Here is a 24,939-nt window from a genome sequence, read left to right as displayed (position 1 = left end):
AGAAAAGGTCCCAACAAAGGAGGCAGCACTACATTATACATTTCCCACTGAGGAAGGCAAGGAGCAAAGTCATCTCTACTACCACCATATCCCCAAAACAAAAGCAGAAACTATAAAAAGAGGAACTGGTGACAACATTTGTTGAGGGGCGGGAGAGGCCAGAGAAAAGGCCTTGTCTTTTCCATCCCTTTTCAGGCCATCCAATATGGATTCTGCTCCAGAGAGGGGCCTGGACTGGTTCCCACACGTAGCAGAGTGGCGCCTCTGCTGGAATTATGGATGTAACAATCCCTAGTCCCAGAACATGCCTGGGAAAAACCCGCCCACTCAGCCTCTTACTGTAGGCCACATTCCACAAGGCTGGCCCTCACCCCAGGGAAGCCCCAAATCCCTCCAAACTGTAACTCCTGGACTTCTAGATGTGCCACCTGGCTCTGCACAATTCCCAATCTTGAGGGGCCTTACACCTTTCTGAAACAACTGCCACATTCTGGCAGCAGGATCAACATATCCCTGAGATAGGACTGAAGGAGTCCCTCAAAGATTCTGGGGCCAGGGAGCTGAGGTTGGCTTCCTGATCAAAGCCCCAAGAGTGTCTCATGGCCTCTGTCTGCACTTCCCAGCTCCAGTCTTTCCAAAACACCACACATTCCTCTTTACCCTGGAGCTATTAAGGAACACCCACTTGCTCCAATCCTGGGAAAAGGAAATAAGACTAAAATAGCTGGACTGTGCTCTTGCATGAACAATCCACAGTCCCAGAGCCTTTTCACTATTCCTATCCACCCCAGGCAGGTGCAGTCCAGAGGTGGCATGAGAGAAAGAGGGGGGATGGGGAGAGAGAGGGAGAGAGGGAGAGAGAGAGAGAGAGAGAGAGAGAGAGAGAGAGAGAGAGAGAGAGAGCGCGAGCGCATGCTATATAGCCACCCAAGCCCATAAACACCTGTGGAAGATACGTGAGAAGAACCAGGTACCAGTAATATGATGAGAGAACTGAAAAAGAATCTTAGGACATCCCTTACCCCACATGACAGCTGATCTGATCCTATGCTGGTGATTGCATGGCCACAGCTGGGAGAGTAATGGAAAAGGGAGAGCCACAGTGTCTTGTTCCGGCTTGCCCAGCCTAGGTCTGAAGACTTCCTAGAAGTTGGGAGGGAGGGAGGTGGCAACTGGGCCTTATTCTGCTTGTTCTAACACTGAACCCCTGAGCAGTTCCAGACTCAAGCTAGAATCAAAGCTCAATAAAAACATAACAATTAAAAAAAAAAAAACCAACAACAAACAGCTGGGCTCAAGGAAGTGTCAAGATGGTCACTGGTGCTGCTATAGAACATAAGGGCATATATACATAGGGGCTGAAATTCATCTAGCAAAGCATCCCACCCAATCATCTGCAGAGTGGTCTGACCTTGTCATGGTAGAAAGGTTCCCCTACTGAATACTTCTCTTCAGTTTCTCTACGTGCTTCATGTCAGTGAGCCATGCCTGTAGAACTGACCCTTAATTATGTGACAAAAATAGGCCCTTTGAGAAATTTTAGCTTAAAGTTAAATAGAAACATAAGAACAAGGAAGACATAAACTAAACCCAAAAGACCAAACACTTTCAGTGTTTATTCCACCTCTGCCCTACTCTCCTGTCAAGGTGAGAGAAGTTGGGGCTGCTGGGCTTCCTAGACCCATGAATCAGCTGCTAGAGGATCTGCCCATCCCTGCACTCCACATCCCACAAAGCGCAGTGTCTGTGCGGCATGAGGAAACAAAAGCTTTGTTTCACTGGTGCATGCATGTGTCCATTCGTCCTTGTATGTGTTTGTATGTCCTATCTGGGGATCTGTAACAAAAATTCAGCAGGTCCTTCCTAAGTAGTAGTATCAACAACCCCACAACATAGCACTCTGCACACAGCAGGAAATAAAAATCTACTGCTCCACTGGCAATACCAGTGGCCTAAATGAAGACAAAAGACAGCTAGCAAGCAAAACAAAAGTGGGAAGGGCATCATCTGCAAAGAGGGAGGCGCTTAGCCCAGGCAGCCAAACAAATGGTCAGCGTTAGACGGCCACGGCCTACAAGTCTGCCGGTTAATCGCTCCATCACTTTAAATCTCACTCTCCTTTCCGCCAGGACAGCTGTTCCCAGGACTCTCGGATTACTTGTTGCACAAGCTTTCCACTTAAGGGAGGAGGTGGGCTGAAAAAAAAAATTCTTCTCTCTGTAACAGTAGCAGAAAGCTGCTGGAAATGTCATCATGGCAGCCATCAGGAAAGACAGGGACACAGCACTCATGTGAGACCATAGGAGGACTTCCATCTAAAGATAAGGGCTATGGAGACAGTAGCTCAAACATTTGTTTGTGTGAGGGGTCAGAGTTTCCTAAGATCCCAAAGATAAGCCAAACTATTCAGCATCATGTCAGGATCAGTCTCTGGGACTGTCTTTTGATTACTTAGATTCTTAGAAAAGGCTGCAAAATCTTAGGAGGAATGATCTAGAAAATACAGGAAGCACAAAAAATCCAGAGGAAAGGCAAATCTGAAGCTTGGCTGGCAATGAAAGTGAAAAGTCAGTGGCCACCAAGAATGCTAATGGAGCCCCAAGAATACATTCATTCACCCCATTCACCCTACTGAAGGCGGTGGCCCCAGTTCAAGCAGAAAGTGGCTCAGAGCCAGCGCTTCCCAGCAGGCTAGGATGCAGCTCCCCCTGCTGGTTCATAAGGAAGCAAGGCCAGTGTTTAGGTTAGAATGAAAAGGGGGAAAATAATTGCGAGGCTCTGAGGTCAGTTTCTTTGGACGTGGTAACTTCTGCAGTCTGTGTTGAACAAATGCAGAACAACCAATGTAATGGATTACATTTCCTTAGTAATAACACTGCTAATTAAAAACAAGGCAGTACAGAGAACTAACTGTCCCTGGAAAGGCCTCAGTCTACTCCATTGACTCACAAAAATACCTTTTCCCCTTAACTCCCAATTTCTTTGGGAGTGGACCTGTGCAAATAACTGAGAGCAACAGAGTTCATCCTAGCTGCTCTAAGGGAGTGTTGACCGTCCTCGACACAATCAGGTAGGTCATTATTCCACAAGTGAGAGATCCATGGAATACTGACAAGAGCCGTTTAGCACACAGACCCACTTCCCACTATAAACCTCACACACACCAGCACATTTAGTAGAGCACAACTAAGACCCTTGGGCTGGTTCCGAGGTGGACTGTAATTTATCTCTGCTCAGCTGATGGAACCTGACCAGCCTAGAGGTAACCCTGCTCACAGAAGCCATGTGTCAGGCAACTCAGGTATACACCATGCCTTTTCCCCTATCTTTCCCTTGAGGCCTATGTGAGCACCTGCTCCTCTGGGAACAATGAAGAAAAAGTGTACATCTGGGAAAACAACCTGTTCCCATCATTACCACCTGCTCCCATCTCCAGCTCTGCAGCTGCTGCTCAGAAAGAACACAGGAACTGAACACTCTTGTATAGGCCCAAAGAGCACAAGAAAGGGCCAGGAGAAGAGCAAGACATACATGTTCTAGTGCACAGATAGAGCAGAGCTGGGAAGGAACAGCCAACACAAACAGCATTGAGCACACTGTGGAAAAGAAAATGGCAATTCCCAGGGTTTAGAGCCCAGGGCTCAAAGCTGACTGATCATGCAGGCTGCCAGATGCAGGTGACTTGGCTCCACTCTCTGCTAAAATGTGGCCAAAACTGCTTCCATGCCAACTATGATGCCAGAGCATTGAAAGGGAATAGGAGCATTCCACACCAAGGCTGATTGGGACCCTAATACCTGCAGTCCTCAGGTCTGCCCTCTACCCTCATAGAAAGAAGAAATTGCTGCTATACAGGGTGTCTTGCTTAACCCTGCAGTGAGAAAGTTAATATGATGAATGGGTAGCCAGCAGGACCCAGGCAGTTCTCAGAGACTACCAACTCTGATCTCTTGAGCAACCTGGACAAAGGACTACTATGAGGGACGAGTGGGGTAGTTTGATAAAATATTTAAACAGGAGTCAACTAACCTGTTTCAGAGTCTTCACTGTCAGAGGAGCTGGATTCACTGGTGCTCTCCGACTCAGAGGACGAGAAGCCCTTCATCTTGGAAGAACCAGCAATCACATCAACCTTTTCAGCTGTAACCCAAATAATAGACTTGTATCAGAAAGGATACCCACCCAGGCAGCTGCTGCTAGCCATAGCATACTCCCACTGTCCAGAGACAGGATCAGTGGGAAGCATGCTCCCCATTGGCTTTTAGACTGCTCCTGACAGCTTCTACCAGTCCAAACCCTGAGAGCCACACATTTTTCTCACTGGTAGCCTACTACACATTAGTTAAAACAAAGCTTGTGCTGTAATTTTAATCAATCTCTTATGATACCCTCTGAATGGTTTCTCATGGATTCAGAAGACCAAGCAAAGCAGTAATTTCTTCATAAAATATACTACTAGCTTTTGGGTAAATAGGCATTCTTCATATAGGATATTATGTCCAAAGCACAGCAAAACATGCAAAGAGCTCAAGGGGTTCTCCTAGCCTTCCTGTTTAGTTGCATGAATGAAGTTCAAATAATGTCACTAAACAGCAGATCCAGAGCAAAGTTCTAAGGACTAAGAAAGCAGTATAAAAAATACTTTGACAGATATCCCAAGCTAAACCCTCTAGCACTAAAAGGGAAAGGTGTATGCCAATGCGAAGCATGCATAAAATGTAAGAGATGTCTGGAAGGCTGGGAGTACGGATGAGGTGGACATCACTTCTGCTCGCAAAAGTGGGGCTGAGTACTGAACTAACAAACATAATTACACATTCCTGGGAATTCCAGGCACCCCTTTCCTCCTGGCCTCACCTCAACAGAGGTGGGAGATCATTTCTGGAAGACTATATGGCTGGCCAACAGAAAAGTAAACAGCTGCTGTCAAGACAGGTTCAAGAAGGCTTCAGCAAACACCAAAGAGGTCCAGAAAAGAACCAACAACCCAGGATCCAGTGTGGGGTTTCTATGGCAAAGGTACAGAATTCATATATGTGGGAGTGGTGTTTCAAGTGTGGAGTGCTAAGTTGGAAGAGGGCTAACTAAGGGTTTCCATGGAAAGGATACCTATACAGAGAGTTCCCAAGTATACCTTGAGGTTTTCTTTTCTTCCGCAAACAAGAGGTGACATAGCGTTCCAACTCTCGCAGTGTGGACGGTTTCAGAGTCTCAAAGTCAATCTCAATCTCATCAGGGTTGGAGTTCTTGAGTGATGGCTCCCTCGACTGGATGATATGTACTACACGGCCCAGCTTCTCACCAGGAAGTTTGTTAATGTCTAGACTCAGCTGCCTCTTCTCCTCATAGGACATGGGCTTACACTTGTCCTCTTCCTCTGATTCATATGTGGGAGGGGGCTTGCTCTTCATGGGTGCTGGTTCCTTCTTGCTACAAAGGGATGATACAGACAGTTAAGAATGGGTCTCCTGAGGAAGATGTGCACATATCCCTCCAAAGTATGTGGGTGGGTAGGGGCTGACTGCCCACACCTGACTGGAAATAGGATTTAAGGATACTAGCAATAAGAAAGACCAGGCCTCAGGAGCTGAAGTTCTGCTATGGCTGCACGGTGGCTACTTGCACCCTCTCTCCTCAAACACAGTGAGCTATCAAAGTTCATGAAGGGAAAAAAGCAGAGGGAGAAATTAACAGCTAAGTGCTTATGACCGGGCACCAACCGGGAATGGTGGCTGCACCAACAGAGTGGTCTTTGTCCTTACCATGCATGGGTTTCTGGGGTCACCACCACCAAAGACAGAAAAATTGGGAAGCACAGACCTCACATTGCTGTTGCTGCTGTTATTTTTCTTTGTCTTTTTCGGAGGAAGTTCCTTGGCTTTGCTTTTCTTATTTTCCTCTACTTCCTCTTTCTTTTTGTGCTTTTCCTTTTTCTTTTCCTTCTTGTCCTTCTCTTTTTTCTTTGGTTTGTTCTGCTGGGGCTGTGAGAGGGCTGCAAGCTGTTCATGCACTGCTTTGAGCTGTGGAGCAAGCAAGCAAGCAAACAAACAAACGAGATCACGATTAGGCCAGGCCTTTAGTCCCCTTCCCTCATTTGGGAGGCAGAGCTAGGTAGATCTCTATAAAGTTCTAGGCCAGCCAGGGTTACAGTGGGAACCTGTTGCAAAAACAAACTAACCCACCTAAACCCTGGAGTACAGCTCTATGTCATGGAAACAGTATATGCTTGGCTATCAGGCAGTGGGCATGGGAGAAACATAAGATAGGCTGCCGTGGACTTGCCAAACCAACGAGATCCCTGAAGTGGCCACCCACTACTTGATCTCTCAGGATTGCTACATCTCTATAAGAGGAGCTTCTCAAGTTGACAGACGCTAAATCTCCTAGCTATCTTAGCCCCAGGATGTTTCTGAGGAGAAGGTTTCTAAAATACTAGGTAAAGTGTCTACTGAAATACTGAGGCTTGATGACCAATGTAAACATTAAGATTACCGTAGGAGGGAGCTTCAGGATTCTGAAGCCCATGTGTCCAGAAAATATGCCTGAGTCCTATTTAAACACACAACCCATACTTCTACAGGATTAAAATTCCATTGGCTAAAAGGAAATGCCACAAGGGAATCTTTGGAAAAGCAGATTCAAGAACATCTCTTGAAAACCTCTGAGAAACTACCCTGGTCTCTGGGGCATAGAACCAAAAGTTCTCTTACCTGCTCCTGGAGCTCAGCCAGCCGCTGGGCTCGCTCTTCCTCAGAATCATCAGTGGAACTGTCACTGTCGGAGGAACTATCACTGCTGCTGTCACTAGATGAGGGTGGGGCCACCACCTTTGTAGGGGGTGGCACTGCAGGGGAGGACACTGTAACTACTGGCTCTTCAGGCTCATCAGGCATCTTGGCAAAGCGCATTTCAAACACATCCTATGGAGGAAAAGCTAAGCCTATGAGGATGTTTAGCTTTTAAAGCTTCTTCAACCAAATCAACAAGAAGTAAGAGATTATAGGATAGTTCCACCCAACCCTCCCACCCCCCCCACACGTGCGCAAGCACACAAGGCTTACAACCAGTCCTGATCTGGCTGAGCATTCATTCTCTAGAGGATATACAAAGAGTCAGGTGAACGACTAGTCTGAGAACATTAGTTTGAAGGTACTCAGTAAGCAGTAGGCCAGGTCTGTAGCTGTCTGACAGGAGCACTTGCTGGCCTTCCCAAAGAGAGAAAACACGTCTGCATCTGCCTTGCTATATATAACTCAAGAGTTGTCTGTGTACGCTTAACTGAGCAGATGCAAATCCTTGGCTCAGGTACCTCCAGCAATGCTGGGGAATGGAATGGGATGTTTATGACAGGTATTAGGAAGGAAGAGTACCTTGTGTGGTAATAATCAGAAGAGAAGCCAGTGATTCTGGGCACAGCAACTCACTTGAGACTCTCAAGACCAGCTGAGAGTTACATGGAGTAATAATACAACTCATGGAGCAGTAACCCCTGTTTCCGCTCACAGGGATCAAGTCAAGCAGCAAACCAACTAGCAGACCCCCACCCACCCACCCACGGTGGGGACTACACAGTCAATTCAATGATGACTTGCAGAACAGACATATAAGGAATAAGGCTAGCTTCCCAGAAAGATCTTTAAGAATGAAATAAAATGAAGGATAGATCTAGGAGGGATTAAGAGGAGATGGGCATGTTATGGTCAAAATACACTGTATTAAAATTTCAAAGAATTAATAAAAGAATAAAACAATCAGTGTAGCAATTCACACTGAAGGAACATTCCTTTTGCTGTGTCCCTGCTTCAAAAGATGTGTGTGTAGTCAAGAGTTTTCCATTCATGCAGCTGCTTCTCAAATAATCACTCAGAGGCTTATATTAACTACAAATGCTCAGCCAATAGCTCACACTTATTACTAACTAGCTCTTACAATCTAACCCATTTCTATTAATCTACATGCTGCCTCTACACTCGTGGCTTTCATCTCTGTCCCATTTTGTGTGTCTGACTTGTTCTCTGGCTGGCTGGCAACTCCTATGACTCCACATTTCCTCATCCTATCATTCTCAATTTGGCTTTCCTGCCTAACTTTATCCTGTTCAGCTTCTGACGAGTCAGATTGCTTATTAAGGCAACCATAGTGACATAGTCACAGTGTAAAGCATAGTCACAGTGTAAAGAAGGATTATTCCACAGCAAGTGTGTGCGTTCATCTGTGTATTTGCTGCTGAGAGATGTGGTAGCTAAGTATTACAGTTTTAACTTAGGACACACTCAACTTTCCAGATGCCTGTCCTGAAAGCTCTATAAACAAGCATCTAGGAGAAGATTCCCTCTACTGCAGGCATGTAACTATGGTACTGTTTCTCACATTTGCAATACCATTATGCAAAGCTTGGCGTCCTTCTCCCACAGTAAGGTCTTATCTGGCATTCTGTTCTGTGTAAGTGTAGCTGATCAAGTATTAGGCATGCAATAATTTCTTAATTAGAAATAAATTAGAGCAAATCCCTGGACAAATGTATACAACAGGAGGTGACCAGCATTGGACGAGACAGAAGACCAGACAAGAAAGGGGTGTCACACCAAAGCAGAGGTACCTATTGAAACAACTAAGACTCCTATTCCCAAAACACTTGCTATGTGGCAGAAGCTCAATCTACTACTCAGTATCTTTAACACAGACAGGCGTTATGGCCCCTCAAAAAGCAGTCAGTTGGTAGTGGCATAAATCTTACTCTAAATTTGAAGCTAGGCTGGTCTACAAAGTACTTTATAAGACAGTCAGGGCTACACAGAAACCCTGTTTCCAAAATCCAACCCCCCAACAAAGACACATATGCATGCATACAGCTAGAGCCATGGGTGTCTGTTAAGACGGGCCTAAGGCTGGGCAGTGTTAGCATGTGCCTTTAACCCCAGAACTTGGTAGGCAAAGACAGGTGGACCTCTGTGGGTTCAAGGCCAGCCTGGTCTATAGTGAGTTCTAAAGCAGTCTCCAAAGTACAGAGACATTCTGTCTCAAAAGAACGAAAAACAAAAGACCAGGCCTAAAGCCAAGCAGAACAGAGCAATATAATGAGAAATGCCAGGACTTTGTAAGGGAAGTGACCAATTCTTCCCAGAACACAGGAAGACTCAAGGGAAAGCTGTATCAGGCCGTGTATCTACATCTACCTTTTTTAATTAAAGATTTATTTCTTATTTATACAACATTTTGCCTCCATGTATGCCTTGAGGCCAGAAGAGGGCACCAGATCTCATTACAGATGGTTGTGAGTTACCATGTGGTTGCTGGGAATTGGATTCAGGACCCCTGGAAGAGCAGCCAGTACTCTTAACCTCTAAGCCATATTTCTTGAGCCCTTGAAACACCCTTTACCATAGAGAAATTTCCCTTCTTTTTAAAACTGGCTGTTATGGACACAACCAGGGTAGACAGCACTTTGAGGCTCCATCCATTCTCTAAGTGCTCTGACTTGTCCAAGGCCGAGACCAAATAACAAGTAATACATGACAAGAAAATGGTCAAGGTGAGAAAACAGCATCAAGCAGAAATAGGGCTACTGGCTTCCAAAACGTGTTCAGTTATATGACTCATCCTTTTCTTTTTGTGGGACCCAGGAATCCTGCTCTACTAGAGGTAGAAGCATCAGGAAAACACAAGAGCTATGGGAAGATGACCTTGCTGGGAGTTTCCTACCTTAAAGGAACCAAGAGAACTGTGGAAAGCAGGACCATCACTGAACACAAAGCAGTACTAAGAAGAAACAGCAAGGGAGCAGAAAGAACTAGGAGGGACTAGAAAAGATGTGTAGAATATCACTCAGGAGAACACCTAGGTCAAGAAGAGAACATAGATGGCAGTAATGGGGCAGTGACAGGAAGACAATAGTTTCAGGAGCAGTAACAATAGCACTCACCAGGAATATAACAATCAGATCTCTTGTTGGGCTCAAGGTAGGTTCAGTTACAATCTGCCCTAAAACTCCATGTCTAGTATTTTGCGTGTATGTGTGTGTTAGAATATTAAGTAGCCTCACCTAGCCCAGGCTGTACATGATGTATAATGGAAAGATAAAAGGGGGCAGGTGAAACTCTGAGTTTGTGGTCATCTTGGTCTACAGAGCAAGTTTCAGGACAGCCAGGGCTACAAAGAGAAACCATCTCATATAAACAAAACAAAAGCATAAAAGTCCTTTCAGTCAAATTCAGATGCTAGATGTTTGTCCAAATGGTCTCAGATAAACCAGTCCAGAAGTCAGATGTAGGTACAAACTCAAAAATGAAGTGGATGGATCCTTTTCTATATTACTTTTCCAAGTAAATTCTACTATTGCAGCACAACCTAATTAAGAAACCAAAGTGGATCTCAATACTCATTTTTAAAAATTTTGAGTGTATGTGCCTGTGTGAATATCTACTTATGGGGAGGGAGTGTGTGTGCACACCTATGTGCACACTTGTATACCAGAAGAGGACATCAGGTGTCTTCCTATATCACTCACCTATTTACTTAAGAAAGTCTTTCTCAGAACCTGAGGCTTATGTTTTCTTGAGTAAGAAGCTAGCAAGGGTTAGTTATCCTGCTGTCTCCATCCCCCTCAGAATTGGGGTTATAAGCATGTACAGGATGCTTGGTTTATTATGTGGGTTCTGAGATCCAATTTCTAGTCCTCATGATGCACAGAAAGCACTCTTAACCAACTAGTCATTTCTCCAGTTTCATCCCTACAGTGTCTCTTAAAGAGGTAAGCAAGGGTGAAAGTTTTGTGGGTCCCTTTCTAACTACTTATAGCATTCTAATATGGGGGCATTTAGAGAAAAACACAAAGCACAAATATTCTACAAACACAACTCCTTTCCAGAAGAAAAACTCCCCTGGCAAAAGATAATGCTATTTTCAGAAACACTGGCAAAAAACCTCCACCCCTGTCTCAAGCAGACCCTCTTGAGAGTAAGCATCTCATCTAAGTTGAGTTTGTTATCAAGTCAATGCCTAGGAAGAACTCGTCTCTTGAGGCTGCTACGTGGCAAATAGCTTGGTGACCAAAATGTGAGTTAAAATGACACGCTTGGACAACTTCACCCACTAAGAAGAGAAAGGCACACAGGCACATAAGCACACAGACAGACAGATGCGTGCACAGTCCTTAAACAAGACACCAAAATGGAAAAAAAAAGGTCCCCTTCAGAGAAGTAGAAATTGCAAAGAGGAAGTAATGGCAAGGTCCTAGGACAGGAAAAAAAAATCCAAAAGGAAAGCTAGACAGATAATACAGTGGTTCCTTTTTCTCTCCCTTCTTTAATAAAGTAGTTCAAAGCAGGGAGGTGGCGCACACCTTTAATCCCAGCACTCAGGAGTCAGAGGCAAGCAGATCTTAGTGTGTTCAAGGCCACCCTGTCCTATAGAGCAATTCTAAGACAGGCTCCAAAGCTATACAAAGAAACCCTGTCTCAAAAAACCAAATAAAGAAAGAAATAAACGAAGTTGTTCAAGATAGCATTTTTTTTTAGGCTTTGAAGTTTCCTAAATGGGGCAAGTATACAGCACAGATATCAAATCTTGGCCCTGGCTTCAAGAAACTGTGCGGGAGATGAGGTGCCCTAAGATCCAAGTCTAAAGGCACACTGCCACTTGGTGAACCTGTTTAAGAATAGCAGTCAGAAAAAAAAAAAAAAAAAAAAAAAAGAATAGCAGTCAGCTGGATAGGGTGGAGCATTATCATTAATCCCAGCACTCAAAAGGCAGAGGTAAGGCTAGCCAGAGATACACAGTGAGACTATCTCTAATAAAAAATTTTTTTGAGAATTATAGTAAAACTAAAAAGCCTGAATTCCATAAGGACTAGTAAATGACAGATTAGCACCAAACTGATGAGGAAACACTAGACCCCAATGCAAGTCAGATAAACAAAACTAAAGATAACAACTTTCCACTCACTGGAGAGATGGCTCAGTGGTTAAAAGTACTGGATGTTCTTATATAGGATTTAGGTTTGGTCCCCAGCATCCACAAGGTGACTGACAGCTCACAACTCCTGACTTGTCAATCTGCTACCCTCTTCTGGCCTGCACAGACATGCAGTTAAAACGCCTATACACATAAATGTAAAACAAATCAAAACAAAACAAAAAAAAATCCTTCTAGCCTGAGCATGCATTTGAATTAAGAGCCAGTTCAACACTAACAACAATCCTATCAAGCTATCCTCCAAACTGAAAATTCTCTGCACCAAAGGCAACCCATCACCAGAAGTCAAATGACTGAAGTGTCTTAATTCTGGTGAAAGGAGAAGATGCTATTGATATCATGAAGCATGTAAGTGAAGCCAACAGAAGTAGGGAGGCAGGGAATCCTGGGGATGAAATGGTATCTATGTGACAAAGACCAATGAGTCACCAATAGCTTTGCAAATTCTCATCTCTGGCCTGGAAGTACCTAGAGACTGCTATAAGACCTAAGGAAACCTTGAGATCTACAATCAACATACCTGTGTCTCTTAACAGCAGGTTGCTCGGCCTACAGACCACTGACCTGAGAGCAATAGCAACCAATGCACTAAGGAAAAATGGCTGGGAATTATGATCTTATATGTTTCCTTTAAAAAAGGCAGGTCTGGAGTCTGAAGAGATGGCTCAGTAAGATTGCACCTTACAGGTCTCAAGTTCAGTTCCCAACACCCACGTCAGGCAGTTCATAATTCCCTTTAACTCCAAATCCAAGGCATCCGGTGTCCTCTTCTGGCCTCTGTGGGTACCCATATACATGGCATACACAGACACATACATAAAAATAAAATTAAAAATAATAAGTAAAAGGCAGGTTATAAAGGTATTAAATATTGCCTTTATTCTCCAATTTTAACCATCATTAACCCACTTAAAGCCTCCTCCAGGAGAAAGAGAAATAGAAGAAGAAAGAAAAGCCGGCCACAGTGGCTCACATCTATAATCCCAGCACTGGGAAGGCTGATACAAGAGGATTACTGATAGTTTGAGGCCTGCCTGCCTGCCTGGGCTACAGTATAAGACCCTGTACATAAACAAATGAAAAGAGGAGGCAGTTTATACATTCAATTCAATTTGTGTACTCTTCAGAACTGTCAACTTTAAGAATAGAGCATGAGAACTACATCCATTAGGATCTACAACCACACAAACCAACATATCAACAGCCACTTTGCAACTAAAAGGCAAATGAAGGCTTGCAAAGCTGATGGGAAAATATCCCACTATTCTGGCTCACATGTGAATACAACTGTGGCACAATGTCTATATTTGGGAGTGCCCCTGCCCACTTAAGACAGGAAGGTCTCTTCTATTTTGAAAAGACTAAGGCCAGGCACAACATGCATGCTTTTTTAACACAAGACCAGAGCAACTGAATGTAGATGAAGGAGAAAGGACTATCAGTGGAAACAAAAACCAGCCACCCTATTTTAGTTTTAACAACCCTGACTTAAAATGTGTATATGCCATTACTTAAATTGTTACGTATGTTGTTGTTGGGGGGAGGAGGGGACCTCTGCTAGTTTGATGTCAGCCTAGTTTATATTGAGTACCAGGACAGTCAGGCCTACATAAGAGATATCCTGTCTCGAAAAAGAAACAAAGGAAGAAAGGAAGGAGAAGAAGCAAACAAGCAAACAACAACAACAAAACAAACCTCCTCCCCAGTCCCCCAACATTATTGAGTGAAATAACAGAATTACTATCTGCCCAGGCCCATATAAGGTATGGCCTATCCTTCTCAGAGCCTCACCTGGAGTTTTCGAGCCATGGCTACCACTTCATGGTCAGGGGGGTTGTACTTGTAGCAGTTGGAGAACATCAATCGAACATCAGCACCAAATTCCTGGGCATCTCTGTACTCACGGGACTCTAGTTTAGACTGGAAATACAAGATAGAGCCTAGTTAGCCATGTCTGTTACTGTTCTAAAGGAGGGTAGAGTGTGCAATGCCAAGTGGTAATGTTTGTGGAAATAAGGTGGCCTCTTAGTGGTCCTCAGTTTAATCCTGGCTAGGTATGGGTAAGGGGGACACAGACAATAGATTGTCAATCCAATTCTCAGTAAGAGACAAGAAGACTGTCAAGCCACAGAGCTGGGAAATGACCTCTTAACACCAAGCTTACCTACTGAGGTCACTAAGGTCTAAAGGGAAATTGAACACACGGAACTCCAGAAGAGATTATGCCAAAGCTGAAGATTAAAAAGACTGGATCCAGTTGATTTTTTATGTACTTGTTTTGAAGATAAAGAATAGAACTTGGTTCAAGGAACACAGCATTGTTTCCTATTTGAGTAATGCTATTCTACTTCTAAGAGAAAAAAATCACAATTATTTAAAAAGAAAAAAAGGAAAAAAAGCCTTAAAATATTTTGGTAAAAATGTTGGTAGATGGTGCTGTGTCTTCTACATAGAAGACAGCAAAGCTTTGCCCATCACACTAAACCCAGAGCACCCAAAGTCTCTTAGTACATCTGCAAGGTGCACAGGGGCATTCAGAGAGTCTCAGAGTGTGTATTTTACATCTCCTATAAAAAGAAGAGGCAGAACCACTACCTAAAACAAAATGGCCAAGTACATTAGGTTAGTATGTGTTTCAACAAGGCCCTGCAGGGGCACCCACATAACTATTGGGTTGGTCTAGAAAAAATCCTCTGCCCACCATCCCAGGAGCCTGGTGGCTAACCTTGATTGTGCTCATGTCCATGGGATGTTTAATGATGTCACAGTAGTCGTGCAGACCCAGTGCCTCCACATCCACAGGTTTGTAGAAGGGCCAGGCATAGGCAGCGTGTTTCTTGGCAAACATCTCCTTGAGGATGCCACTGCAGCACTTGAGTTGCTCAGAGATCTTGCTGCTCTTCTCTGGTGCTGGGTGCTGCTGTGAGTCCGGTACATCCTTCTTTGGGGGCTTCACAGGTCTGCTGCTCTCCCGCCGAGGACCCAGCTTGGAGGTCTTGGGCTCTGGGGCCAGTGAGGGTGGCTCATGAATGGGGTCGATGGTGGTGGGGGTGGTGGTATCTGCTTTCCTCTTCACCCCTTTCTTTGTCTGCCATGAGCATAGGCACAAAAGGCTCAATCAGAGGCTCTGGCCAGTACAGTTGCTCTTCAGGATCACCTCTGATACCAAGCCCTGACTAGGCTCCCAACATTCAGGACAGGCCCTAAAGTACAGAGACCCTGTCGTACAACTGTTTTTCACAGCCGGGACAGGACCAGCCAGAAACAGAAGGCACAAAACTGAGTATTTGCTCCCTTAGGGGCCACAGAACCTACTGAAGAGGTTTCCTGTTTAATACCAGGGTCTTGACCACAGAGCCCACAGAAGGAACAACTAAAAGAAGCTACCTGTTTCCTTCAAGCCCGTCTCTGATGGCAGCAGTTCACCAGTGCCCAGGATGCTCACCTTCACAGGCTGTGGGGTGGCTGCAATGATGGGCGGGTGACTCTGCACAGGCTGTGGAGCTGGAGCAGGTGGGGGTGGTGGCTGGGGGGGTACTGATGGAGGCGTCTGAAGTGGCTGGGGAGGCACCACTGTCACGATAGGAGGCTGAACAATGAGGTCTGGGGTGACAGCAGGAAAGGGGTGAGTTGTGGCCTGCACAGGTGGAGGAGGGTTCTGCTGAGGTGTCTGGGTCTGCGGAGGAGTTGATGCTTGAGTTGTGTTTGGTACCGTGGATACACCAGGCTTTGCTGTCCCTACCAATCATAGAAAGTAAGAGGTTAAAGGGTGTTCTGGCACACACTGGCTGACCCTGACAAAACATCCATACACATTTATGTGGAACACTTGCTTTAGTGAGTAAGACCACCCCAAACATTCCAGACATCACAGTGCACCAAATATATCCTTGTGTCCCCAGGGCTGAGGTTAGCAGCCAAACTTGCAAGGTTTCTTCAGAAACTAGCATGACTTCAACTCGCAGAGCCACTGGGATTAGTACACAATTTTTGCCTCTCATGACAACCCAGGTTGTTTCCTTGATGTTGTACCATAAGTTCCAACACAAAATAAACATGGCATACCAAATCAGTATAAAAAACAAAGGATTATAACTACAACTCAAATGTGAGCTGATGGACCAAGGACTATACCCCATACTGCCACATCCTCTACACACTGGATGCTGTGGAAAGAGAACAAACCCAATACCCTATAAAAGCAAGCCTTCAAAGCCTGTAATCACAGCAATGAGGAGGCCAAGGTACAAAGGATTGAGAGTTTGGGGCCAACCCAGGATATATAATTACAGACCCTGTCTTAGGAACAAAGGGAAGAAGTGGGGGAAGGGAAGGGAATAAAAGAAAGAAAAGGCACTCTGCAGCTATGGCTGCCCTAGGGCAGTATGTCGAGGTACCATATGAAGAGCAAGAGGGGCAGGATCTATTGAGTTTCCCAATTTTCTTATCTAGTCACCAAGCCTGGGTCTCATCCAGTACCTGTAGAGAAGACATTTCCATTCCTGCCCTGTGTACAAAGAATCCTAACTGTTGATCCCAAACAGTAAGGGGTAGACTCTGAATGTATGGCTAAGGGATGTGACTTATTATGTGTATGTGCCAAAAGAATGACCTGGCTTTGCATCATAGTGTACATCTGTAATGACAATACTCAAGAGACATCAAGAGTCTGAGTTAACATAGAGACCCTGTCTAAAAGGGTGGAGAGGGAAGAAGGGAGAAAAGCAGAGGAGGAGAAGGGGGGAAGGTGTTGAAGGGGAGCATCCACGTGACTGGTTTTTCAAGAGCTTGGTTATTTCAACAGCTACATTGGATTTAGTGTGGTTTTTTTTTGTTGTTGTTGGTCTTTTTTTTTTTTTTTTTTTTTTTTTTGCCACTTTGGAGCAAGGTGGGAGGCCAGGCTAAAAACATCTCTACAAAGAAGCAAACTCACATCCAGGAATCATCTGAAAACTATCACTCTTTTGTAGCTCAGAATCATAAAGGACATAGACACAGAGGAGGCAGAATGTGCAGACAGACAAGGAATAGAGTAAGTTATTGGCTTCAAATGACTGCACATCATTGGCAAACATAACTAGCAATTCAGGTAACAAACCTTAAGATTTTAGGATTGAGACACTAGTTACAATACCCACTGGTCAGGCTAATTTCTTTATTCTAAAATGGAAAAGCAGGGCTAAGAATGAAACTCAATAGTTAAAAAAAAAATCTACAACACTAAAGGTGAAGAATTCAAACAGTGCTTTCTTTATTACCCAAGTCCATCAACCACTCAGGGCCCAGTGACTTCTGCTGGGGGGAGACAGATTCGTGAGACCCCTGAATTGCATAGGCAATACTAAAACAACCCATCCTGTTCAAACAGCACTCCAATATTTCCTGTCATCACCTATGTCCCTGTAATCCCTGATATTCTTCTAAACTTGGAAAACAAGATATGGGAGAAAACAGCTGTTTTACTTGCTATTTCAAATACCCTACCTGTTTCTTTTCTCCCTCGTCCTCTTCCTTTTGTTTGGACTATCATGATCTCAGTTTCTTCTGTGGGCAGTTCATTAATTTTTTGCAAGAAGAGCTTCTCCAGAGCTTCTGCCATTAAGACGATGTCATCTCCAGGCTGGATGAGGAAACAGGTGGGGTAGAGCTGGAAGGCCCCCTCTTCCCATCTTTGTGGACAGGACACCAAAACCACCCCCATGCCCCAACACATGGAGCATTGTATCCAGGCTCCTTCCAAAATCTGGATTCCAAGGGGCCATTAAGGTTATGCTACTAGGTATCCCTAACAAGACCTCTCCAACTGTATTTCTCTTTCAGTTTTAAGCTCCAAGAAACCATCTTTGTGCCTTATGTACCTATCAACCCGGTCAACCTCTATACTCCTTGACTTTGGGGTTTCTTCAAATACAACTTAAATGAATTCACTAGAAATAAATTACATAGCATTTCTTGTGACGAATGCTTTTTAGGGCTCCAACAATGCTCCCCAATATACCCTAGAGGCAGCTCAGTGGGGATTAGATGAAGCCTTTATCACAATGCCTTTATGGATTCCCACTCTAATCACCAAGTCCAAAACATGCTGTCCCCATTCAGCTCTCAACTGAGGGTCTAGTCCGTACATTTTGCTGTTCACCTAAGTGGTGAGAACTAAGGCTTTACAAAACACAGTAAACTTCAAGAAACTCACCTACCCATCTCTTCTGGGCAATTTTACCCACTACACGAGCAGAGGTCAAAAGCTGAGTTCTGTATAGTGTCTCCCTCCAGAGTCGTTCTATTTGAAAGGGTTGGTTTTAATCACATCTGTGGTCTGAACTGTAAACAAATGATCTGGCTTCATGGCATAGCCGAGCCGAAACGTTTGGCTACAGGGTTAGGAAGTGACCCTTGGGTCTATATATAAGACCGGGGGGCACTCAATATTATGGCCATGTCCACAGTTCCAGGAGACTGTGACCCACAGAACAGGTGGGAGTCTGCAATTAACCCCACTGTACATTCTCACATCAAGGTTTGTGCTTGAGCGCACCTCTGAAAGACTCTAGTTGCACAGGTCCTCTCATCTAACAATTTACACCATCCCAACGGACCATCTAGTGTCGTCTGTCCTCATATGTTCTCTATCAGACATGCTCAAGAACTAAAATAAAATCCCCAGAGTACTAGAGGCAGGTACTTCAGGCTAATAAGGATAGTACCCTCCTCCCATAAAAGAAACACCCTGTCCTAGGCACAATTACAGGTCCCATCACCCTACTTCTGCAGTATCTTACTATCATACTTATAAGCCCAGCTGTTCCCAGCAACCCTACCCCTAGGATCCTGACAAGTGCCCCATTTTTACTTCTTCTCATTCCCAAGCTGGACCCCTGACCCCCACCACATCTCACCTTGTTGTAGATGTAACAATTTGTAAACATAGTGTTGAAGTCCTGGATACATTCCTGAGCATTCCAGTAATAGTTGTTTTCCAAGCGTTTCTTTATTGTTCCCATATCCATGGGTGTTTTAATGATCTTATAGTAATCCTGAGAAACAGATCCAAGAAGGCCAGAGTCACCTGAGCAGTCATCATGCTGGACTGGCTACCTATGCTTAAGCCCCTCTCTCACCACACTCAAAGATTTTTCATGGTATCAGTAAGGAACTGAAGGTAAAGTGGGTAAAGGAGAGATTCCTAAACACTAGATGGCAAATGTGCAACCTAACAGGTTGTCTTCCAAAGAAAAACAAATGCAAATACTTTTTACTAAAAGGAAGAAACGGAGGGATGGAGGGAGGAAGAGAGGGGATTTTGTATATGCACAATATATCTCGATCATATTTGCCCTCGTTTCCTAGTCCCCTCATTCAGGCCTGTTCTTATCCTTTTAAAATATTAAACTAAGTCAAATTAGTGCTACCTGTATGCACACAGGTAGGACCATTAGGAGCATCAGTAACCTCCCAGTGGACATATCCCCCAAAACTGACTGTCCTTCACCCAGCAGCCGTCAATTGTCATTAGATCCTCAGATAGGGGTGGGGCCTTACAAGCTCCCCTTCTCTTTTAGGGTGTTAAAATATCCTTTCAGTCTAAATAAGTATCAGGGAAATCAAATCACACAGCCTTTTAAAAAGGGGCTGAGGGACAGAGGAGAGCACCAATATACTGTCCCAAAAATAAAGTGGGCAATAAGGTTTTGAGTTGTGCCATCACCCATAAAGAAAAGGTCACTATTACCCATTAAGAGGAGGCACATACAGGTGCCTTGCTTTGGTAAGGGCTACATGTGCACACCCATACCAAAAGGCAACTCAAAATCAGACTTTTAAACCTATTTCATGCTGCCTCCTCCCTTCCCTAGAGAACGAATGACAAAATTAATTAACTCCTGTGGAAATCTGGACAGATTTTATTCTGTGAACAAAAATATGAGAATAGTATCTGGACCTGTGTTGCAGACTGGCAAGTCGTTCAAGGGTAAAAAGGACAACAGTAAAGCATGGGGATGAAAAGAACTGAGAGCTAAGGGAGTAGGTTTAAGGTAGGACAAGAGGTAAAAATTACATGTGAAGACATAAATACAAAATGCAATAGGCAGAGCTCCAGAGAAGTATTAGCTTCACCAGCCACCAGCTGGTTAGATCCAGGTCTACTTAGAGTAAAGGTCTTAAGATCAATCACTCTTGCCCAGCAGCCCTTCTTTGAAGACATGAAAATCAGTGGGATTCTAGAACTTAGAAGATAAGGGTAGGATGGTATGGAGCGCAAAGGCCAGACTAGACTAGGTAACAAGTTCAGGACCAGTCTGGGACATGCAAGACTCTGTCCTTTTATTTTTAAAAAGGCTGCTAAAGGTGACATCCAAATTAGCAGAGGGGTGGGATTCACACCACCCAAGAAAGGGAAATTCTAGCACACGTTCAGGAATTCCAGCCTGTGCACTTGACAGATTTTAATAGTCAAGTTTCACCTACCACACGACACTTACTGATCAGGATATCCCTGTAACCTCTTTGCCTGAGTTCCCTAGCAATCCCTTGCCTTAGACTCTGCCCTTTGAGGCCTCTGTGCCTCTGCCCCTATTGTTTCCTCCCATAACAAAACGACCTTCTATTCTAGCTTCTTCAAACAGTAGTTATCTCACTCAAACAATCGTAAATCTGGCTTCAACTTCTGTGTCACATCTTCCTACTGCCAGTGTAAGACCCTTCTCTTTTTGTCTCTCTGTGTTCTCTGATGTAGAAATCTGGGGACTGCTGTCTGCTGGTAATTCTCTTTTCCATAAAGCCTTTCTTCTAAAGTTTTGGAACCCGCCTTCCATCTCCAGTTTCTTCTATTCCATCTGATCTAAGAACGTCGCTGTGGTTGTCTCCTAAGGCCTGAAAACATATTTGGTGGACACACACCAAACATTGATCACAGTTATGGTTTTGAAGACAGGCCAGAGTAGGGTCTCACATTTTGAAGAACCTGAACATCTGGCAGAGACTAAAGACACATAAAGAGTTCTAACTCTCAAAGACCCAACTTGGATAATGGCTACTACCACATAACACATTTGCCAGGAGTACATGAAAACAACACATTCCAGAGAGAAACTTAGAAATATGAACGCATTTGTTCCAAGCACTCCTGAGGTTCAGTGAATTAGTTCAGATTATAGAGCTGTCTGCTAGGGATGTATACAAATGGGACATCCTGAAAGAAAGCAAAAAAGGAAGGGAAGGGAGGGAGGAAGGAAAAACCAAGATAAAGTATGTTCTGGAGGGCGACAGGAAGTGTAATATCCCTAGGGGACATATAACACAGTCCCCTTCAACCATGTTCTCTGGGAGATGCTCCAATATCTTTACCAGCTTGGCAGTGCTTTGGTGGTGATGCAAGCAACTGCTGTTGCTGTAAATCAGTTCCCTTTCTACACAGGCTGACCAACCACAGCTTAGAGGAGAAAAAAGGGCTTGGCCTACTAGTTGGGGTTCTGACTTCAGCTCACCTTATTTTAATCTCTTCCTATACAACTTTCACTGGGGTCCCAATTAACTAAGAAATATTATGTTCAAAAAGGGAAGATTAGCTTCCCTTTTTCTTTTCCTGTTTGATTTTCAGGACTGCTATAACCATATACTGAAAGGCCACTGTGGATACTGGTGTTCAGACTCATTTCCACCCATCTGCAGAATTTGCCTTCACTAGGAGACTGACAGCTACTCACAGGGAGGTTCAGTTTGACGGCATCCACAGGCTGCTGGAAAGGCCACGCAAACTGGTGTTTCCATAGTGTCTTGAGCACCACTCTGAGCAGATATTGCAGTTGATTGGTCTGCCTCTTGGGCTTATTAGGGTTGGAGGTCTCTGGAGGTGGAGGATTGGTGCTGGCTGCATTTGCTGGCTGGGGTTGGGCCTGGGCCTGCGTTGTAGACATTTGGGAGGTTTCTAGTCCATCCCCCATTACTGGCAGATTTCTCAATCTTGTCCCAGGGCCGCTCTCCGTAGACATGCTAGAGATCCCATCACATTCTTCACCAGGCACTCTACACAGAAAAGAAAAAAAGTCCCATAAGAGACCACAGCACATAGACTATGCTAGAAATGACAAGTGACCCTGGCTGCAGACTCCAAAGATTGTGATCAATTGCCAAAAACTGGTCGGAATTTTAATAACCCAATTAAAAGGACCCTAGTGCCTCTCTAAGACTGGCTATCTAGCTAGGCCTGGTGATAAGGGCCTGTAATCCTGGTTACTCTGGAGACTAAGGAAAGTAGTTTACCAAATTTAAGACCTGCTTGGACAACTCAGTACTCAAGACTGTCTCAAAAAAAATAAATAAATAAAATAAAAAGGAGACTGTCTGGACACAGTTCAGTAGTAAGAATACATGCCTATTGCGCACAATACCAGTATACTAAATGCCTGACCATCTAGCACAGAAGATAGGTATATATAACATATCAACAGCCAGGGGCAGAGAACTCAGTAGAAGCTTATCAGGAGCAAGCAAAGCCACCAAGAACTACAGAGTTCACAAGGAAGAAGGTATAATAAAGGTATGTTTTGCAAATCTGCATAACCCTTTCCTCACCTGAACACCTTCAGAGGATGCTGGTAGCATAACAGGGTAAGATTATGTAAGCCCTTGTTTGTAACTGTGGCTTATGAAGCACAAAGAAAAGGCCAGGGCTACAAAGGAAGTATCAGCAAGTCCTATTCACCTGACTTTGGACAGCTTTACAATTACTGAGAACATTTTCTGAGTAACTCAAATAATGCATGGTTACTGAGTAATCTCATAAAAGGCTACTGCTCATTTAAAAAAAAAAAAAAAGGTCATCCATACTTGTCAATCCAACTATCCTAACGAAATAAACTAATCCTTATAAATAAACCACAACTCAAGGACTAGCAACCTCTCCCTCTTTAAGAAGTGGGATGAGGAAGGGTTTCATGGATATAAAGCCTCATCCTGGCATCTCTCCAACACAGAATTAGAGATGGTGAAAGGGTACCACAGTTGAAACTAAAGTTGTATCTACCTCACTTAAGTCTGACTGGGCTGATGGTTAAATAAAGACCAGCCAGCCAGCCTGTGTAAAGGACCCCCCAAGGTGAGGAGAGAAGTGAGCCATGGATTCAAGACCATGAGTCTTTGGAACAACTTCATTTGGTGAGCAAGCATGGTAAAACACCACATGACTCCAGCATCATGGTCTATGGTGTTTCTTTCCTTTAAAATGCTTTAGAATAAAGAGAGACAGATGTGTGAGTGTGGGGGGGAGGGGTGTCCAATAAAGACCTCCAGTCTGGTTGACACTGCAATACCAAAACTAAAGAGGCCGAGGCAAGATCATGAGTTGATGGAGGAGTGTCTATGTGTTACTTTCATTATTAATAAAAAAAACTGCCTTGGCCCTTTAAGAACAAAAAATTAGGTAGGTGGAGTAGACAAAACAGAATTGTGGGAACAAGGAAGTAGAGTTGGGGAGACGCTTCAGGGATTCGCCATAGTGAGTCTCCATGCTGCTCCTCTCCGAGATGGACACAGGTTAAGATCTCTCCTGGTAAGGCACACCTCGTGGTGCTACCCAAATTACTAAATATGGGTTAAAAAAAGATGTAAAAATTAACCAATAAGAGGCTAAAACTATGGGCCAGGCAGTGTTTTAAAAAAATACAGTTTCCATGTAATTATTTCGGGTGTAAAGCTAGCCGGCGACTGGGCGGCGGGAACGCAGCCCGCCGCTTCTCACTACAGATTGGCGCCCAACGTGGGGCTAAATCCACTTAAAAACCTTGCCCGCCTGGTATCGGAAAGAAAGTACTCTGAGACCATGCCAATGGCTCACTGCTCCCTTCCTGCACCTGGGCAGATGGCGGAATCAGGCTTAGGCGAGCGGGACAGCATTTGCGGATTCCTGCCGCCATAGAGAGAGAGGTGTTTTCAGACTGCTCTGCGCGTCAGATTCGGCTGTAACTTGGATGAAAAGAGTTTCTGTGCTGCACGCTCAGTCTCAGAATTAAACTGCTGAGTGCGGCTCCAATGTGGACTGCTGTGTGCCTGGAACTGTGTGCGGCTCAGGGGCACCAAATGACTGAGGCAGGAGCGGCTTTGGCTCTGCTCTGCCATGCTAAACTGTGCTGACCTCAGACAGGTCTGTCGTAATTACCATAATAACAGCGCAGTTAAGGTTTAGACTTGGCTGTAAACAGGTACTGTATTACCTCTACCTGGTGCAACTTAAGTTTTTAAGAAGTGGTTAACCTTTTAAAAAGTGCTCCTGGATAGTAAAAAATTACAGATTCACAATAAAAAATATTCAGACATAAAAGGCCTTTAAATGGCTCACGTAGGCTTAAAAGAGAAAAAAAAAATATAAAAAATAAAGTTAATGCCTTAAAAAAGGGGTAAAGTCTTTAAAGAGACAAAATAAAGTAAAGTGATAGAGTAAAAATAAGCCACGTAAAAATAAAAAATTCACAGAGAGTCTGGATTATGTATTTTATTGTGTTTTCTTTGAAATTTTTGACTGTAAAGGAGCTAAATACAGAGAGACATTTCATTATATGGGCTGCCAGTCTAAACCAAAATGGACATTTTAACGGTATGACTTCAGGATTTGGATCTAAGAACATGATGCTTTGGAAAAGAGTTTCTTCTTTTGTTTTCACAGAGGACGAGACTCTGTGGATTGCTTCTATCCCAATATGGTATGATAGACCACGCCCTCCTGAAAGGTTGCTGTAAACATCTTCAAAAAATTACTTCACTCAACTGCCAACTGAGAGGAACCTAGCACACAGGTTATACCATAAAAGACCTAAATAACAGCGCCCCCATTCAGCAGAAAGCAGTTTGGAGAGAAAAAACTGCGCCCACATTCCCAAATATTGTTTATAAATGTTCTTTTACATTTAAAGGGGGATATGATATAGATATAAATAATTTACATTGGTATGGATTTTAAGGTCAATTTGTTAT

General features: G+C 44.1%; 1 protein-coding gene across 10 annotated transcripts in view; it reads right to left on the bottom strand.

The window, feature by feature from the left end:
• Brd4 (bromodomain containing 4) overlaps positions 1–24,939 on the bottom strand; it is a 76,342-nt gene that overhangs the window by 11,883 nt on the left and 39,520 nt on the right. For 7 of the 10 annotated variants that reach the window (XM_038318023.1, XM_038318022.1, XM_038318026.1 and 4 more), the window contains exons 2-11: positions 21,678–21,996; positions 18,870–19,007; positions 17,458–17,593; positions 15,419–15,711; positions 14,699–15,061; positions 13,765–13,893; positions 6,711–6,920; positions 5,821–6,020; positions 5,135–5,430; positions 4,030–4,140 (exon numbers count right to left, since the gene is read on the bottom strand). In XM_038318023.1, coding sequence (XP_038173951.1) covers positions 4,030–4,140; positions 5,135–5,430; positions 5,821–6,020; positions 6,711–6,920; positions 13,765–13,893; positions 14,699–15,061; positions 15,419–15,711; positions 17,458–17,593; positions 18,870–19,007; positions 21,678–21,962 — 2,161 coding nt within the window. In that variant the 5' untranslated portion in view covers positions 21,963–21,996. Of the gene's footprint in view, positions 1–1,022; positions 1,144–4,029; positions 4,141–5,134; positions 5,431–5,820; positions 6,021–6,710; positions 6,921–13,764; positions 13,894–14,698; positions 15,062–15,418; positions 15,712–17,457; positions 17,594–18,166; positions 18,295–18,869; positions 19,008–21,677; positions 21,997–24,939 lie in introns of those variants that run through there. The other 3 variants (XR_005284199.2, XM_038318028.1, XM_038318027.1) reach the window with 3 other exon arrangements.

The sequence above is a fragment of the Arvicola amphibius genome, chromosome 2 (genome assembly GCF_903992535.2).
Source record: "Arvicola amphibius chromosome 2, mArvAmp1.2, whole genome shotgun sequence".
Lineage (NCBI taxonomy): Eukaryota > Metazoa > Chordata > Mammalia > Rodentia > Cricetidae > Arvicola > Arvicola amphibius.
The sequence above is the reverse complement of the archived record's forward strand: the minus strand, read 5'-3'. Positions and strand labels throughout refer to the sequence as shown.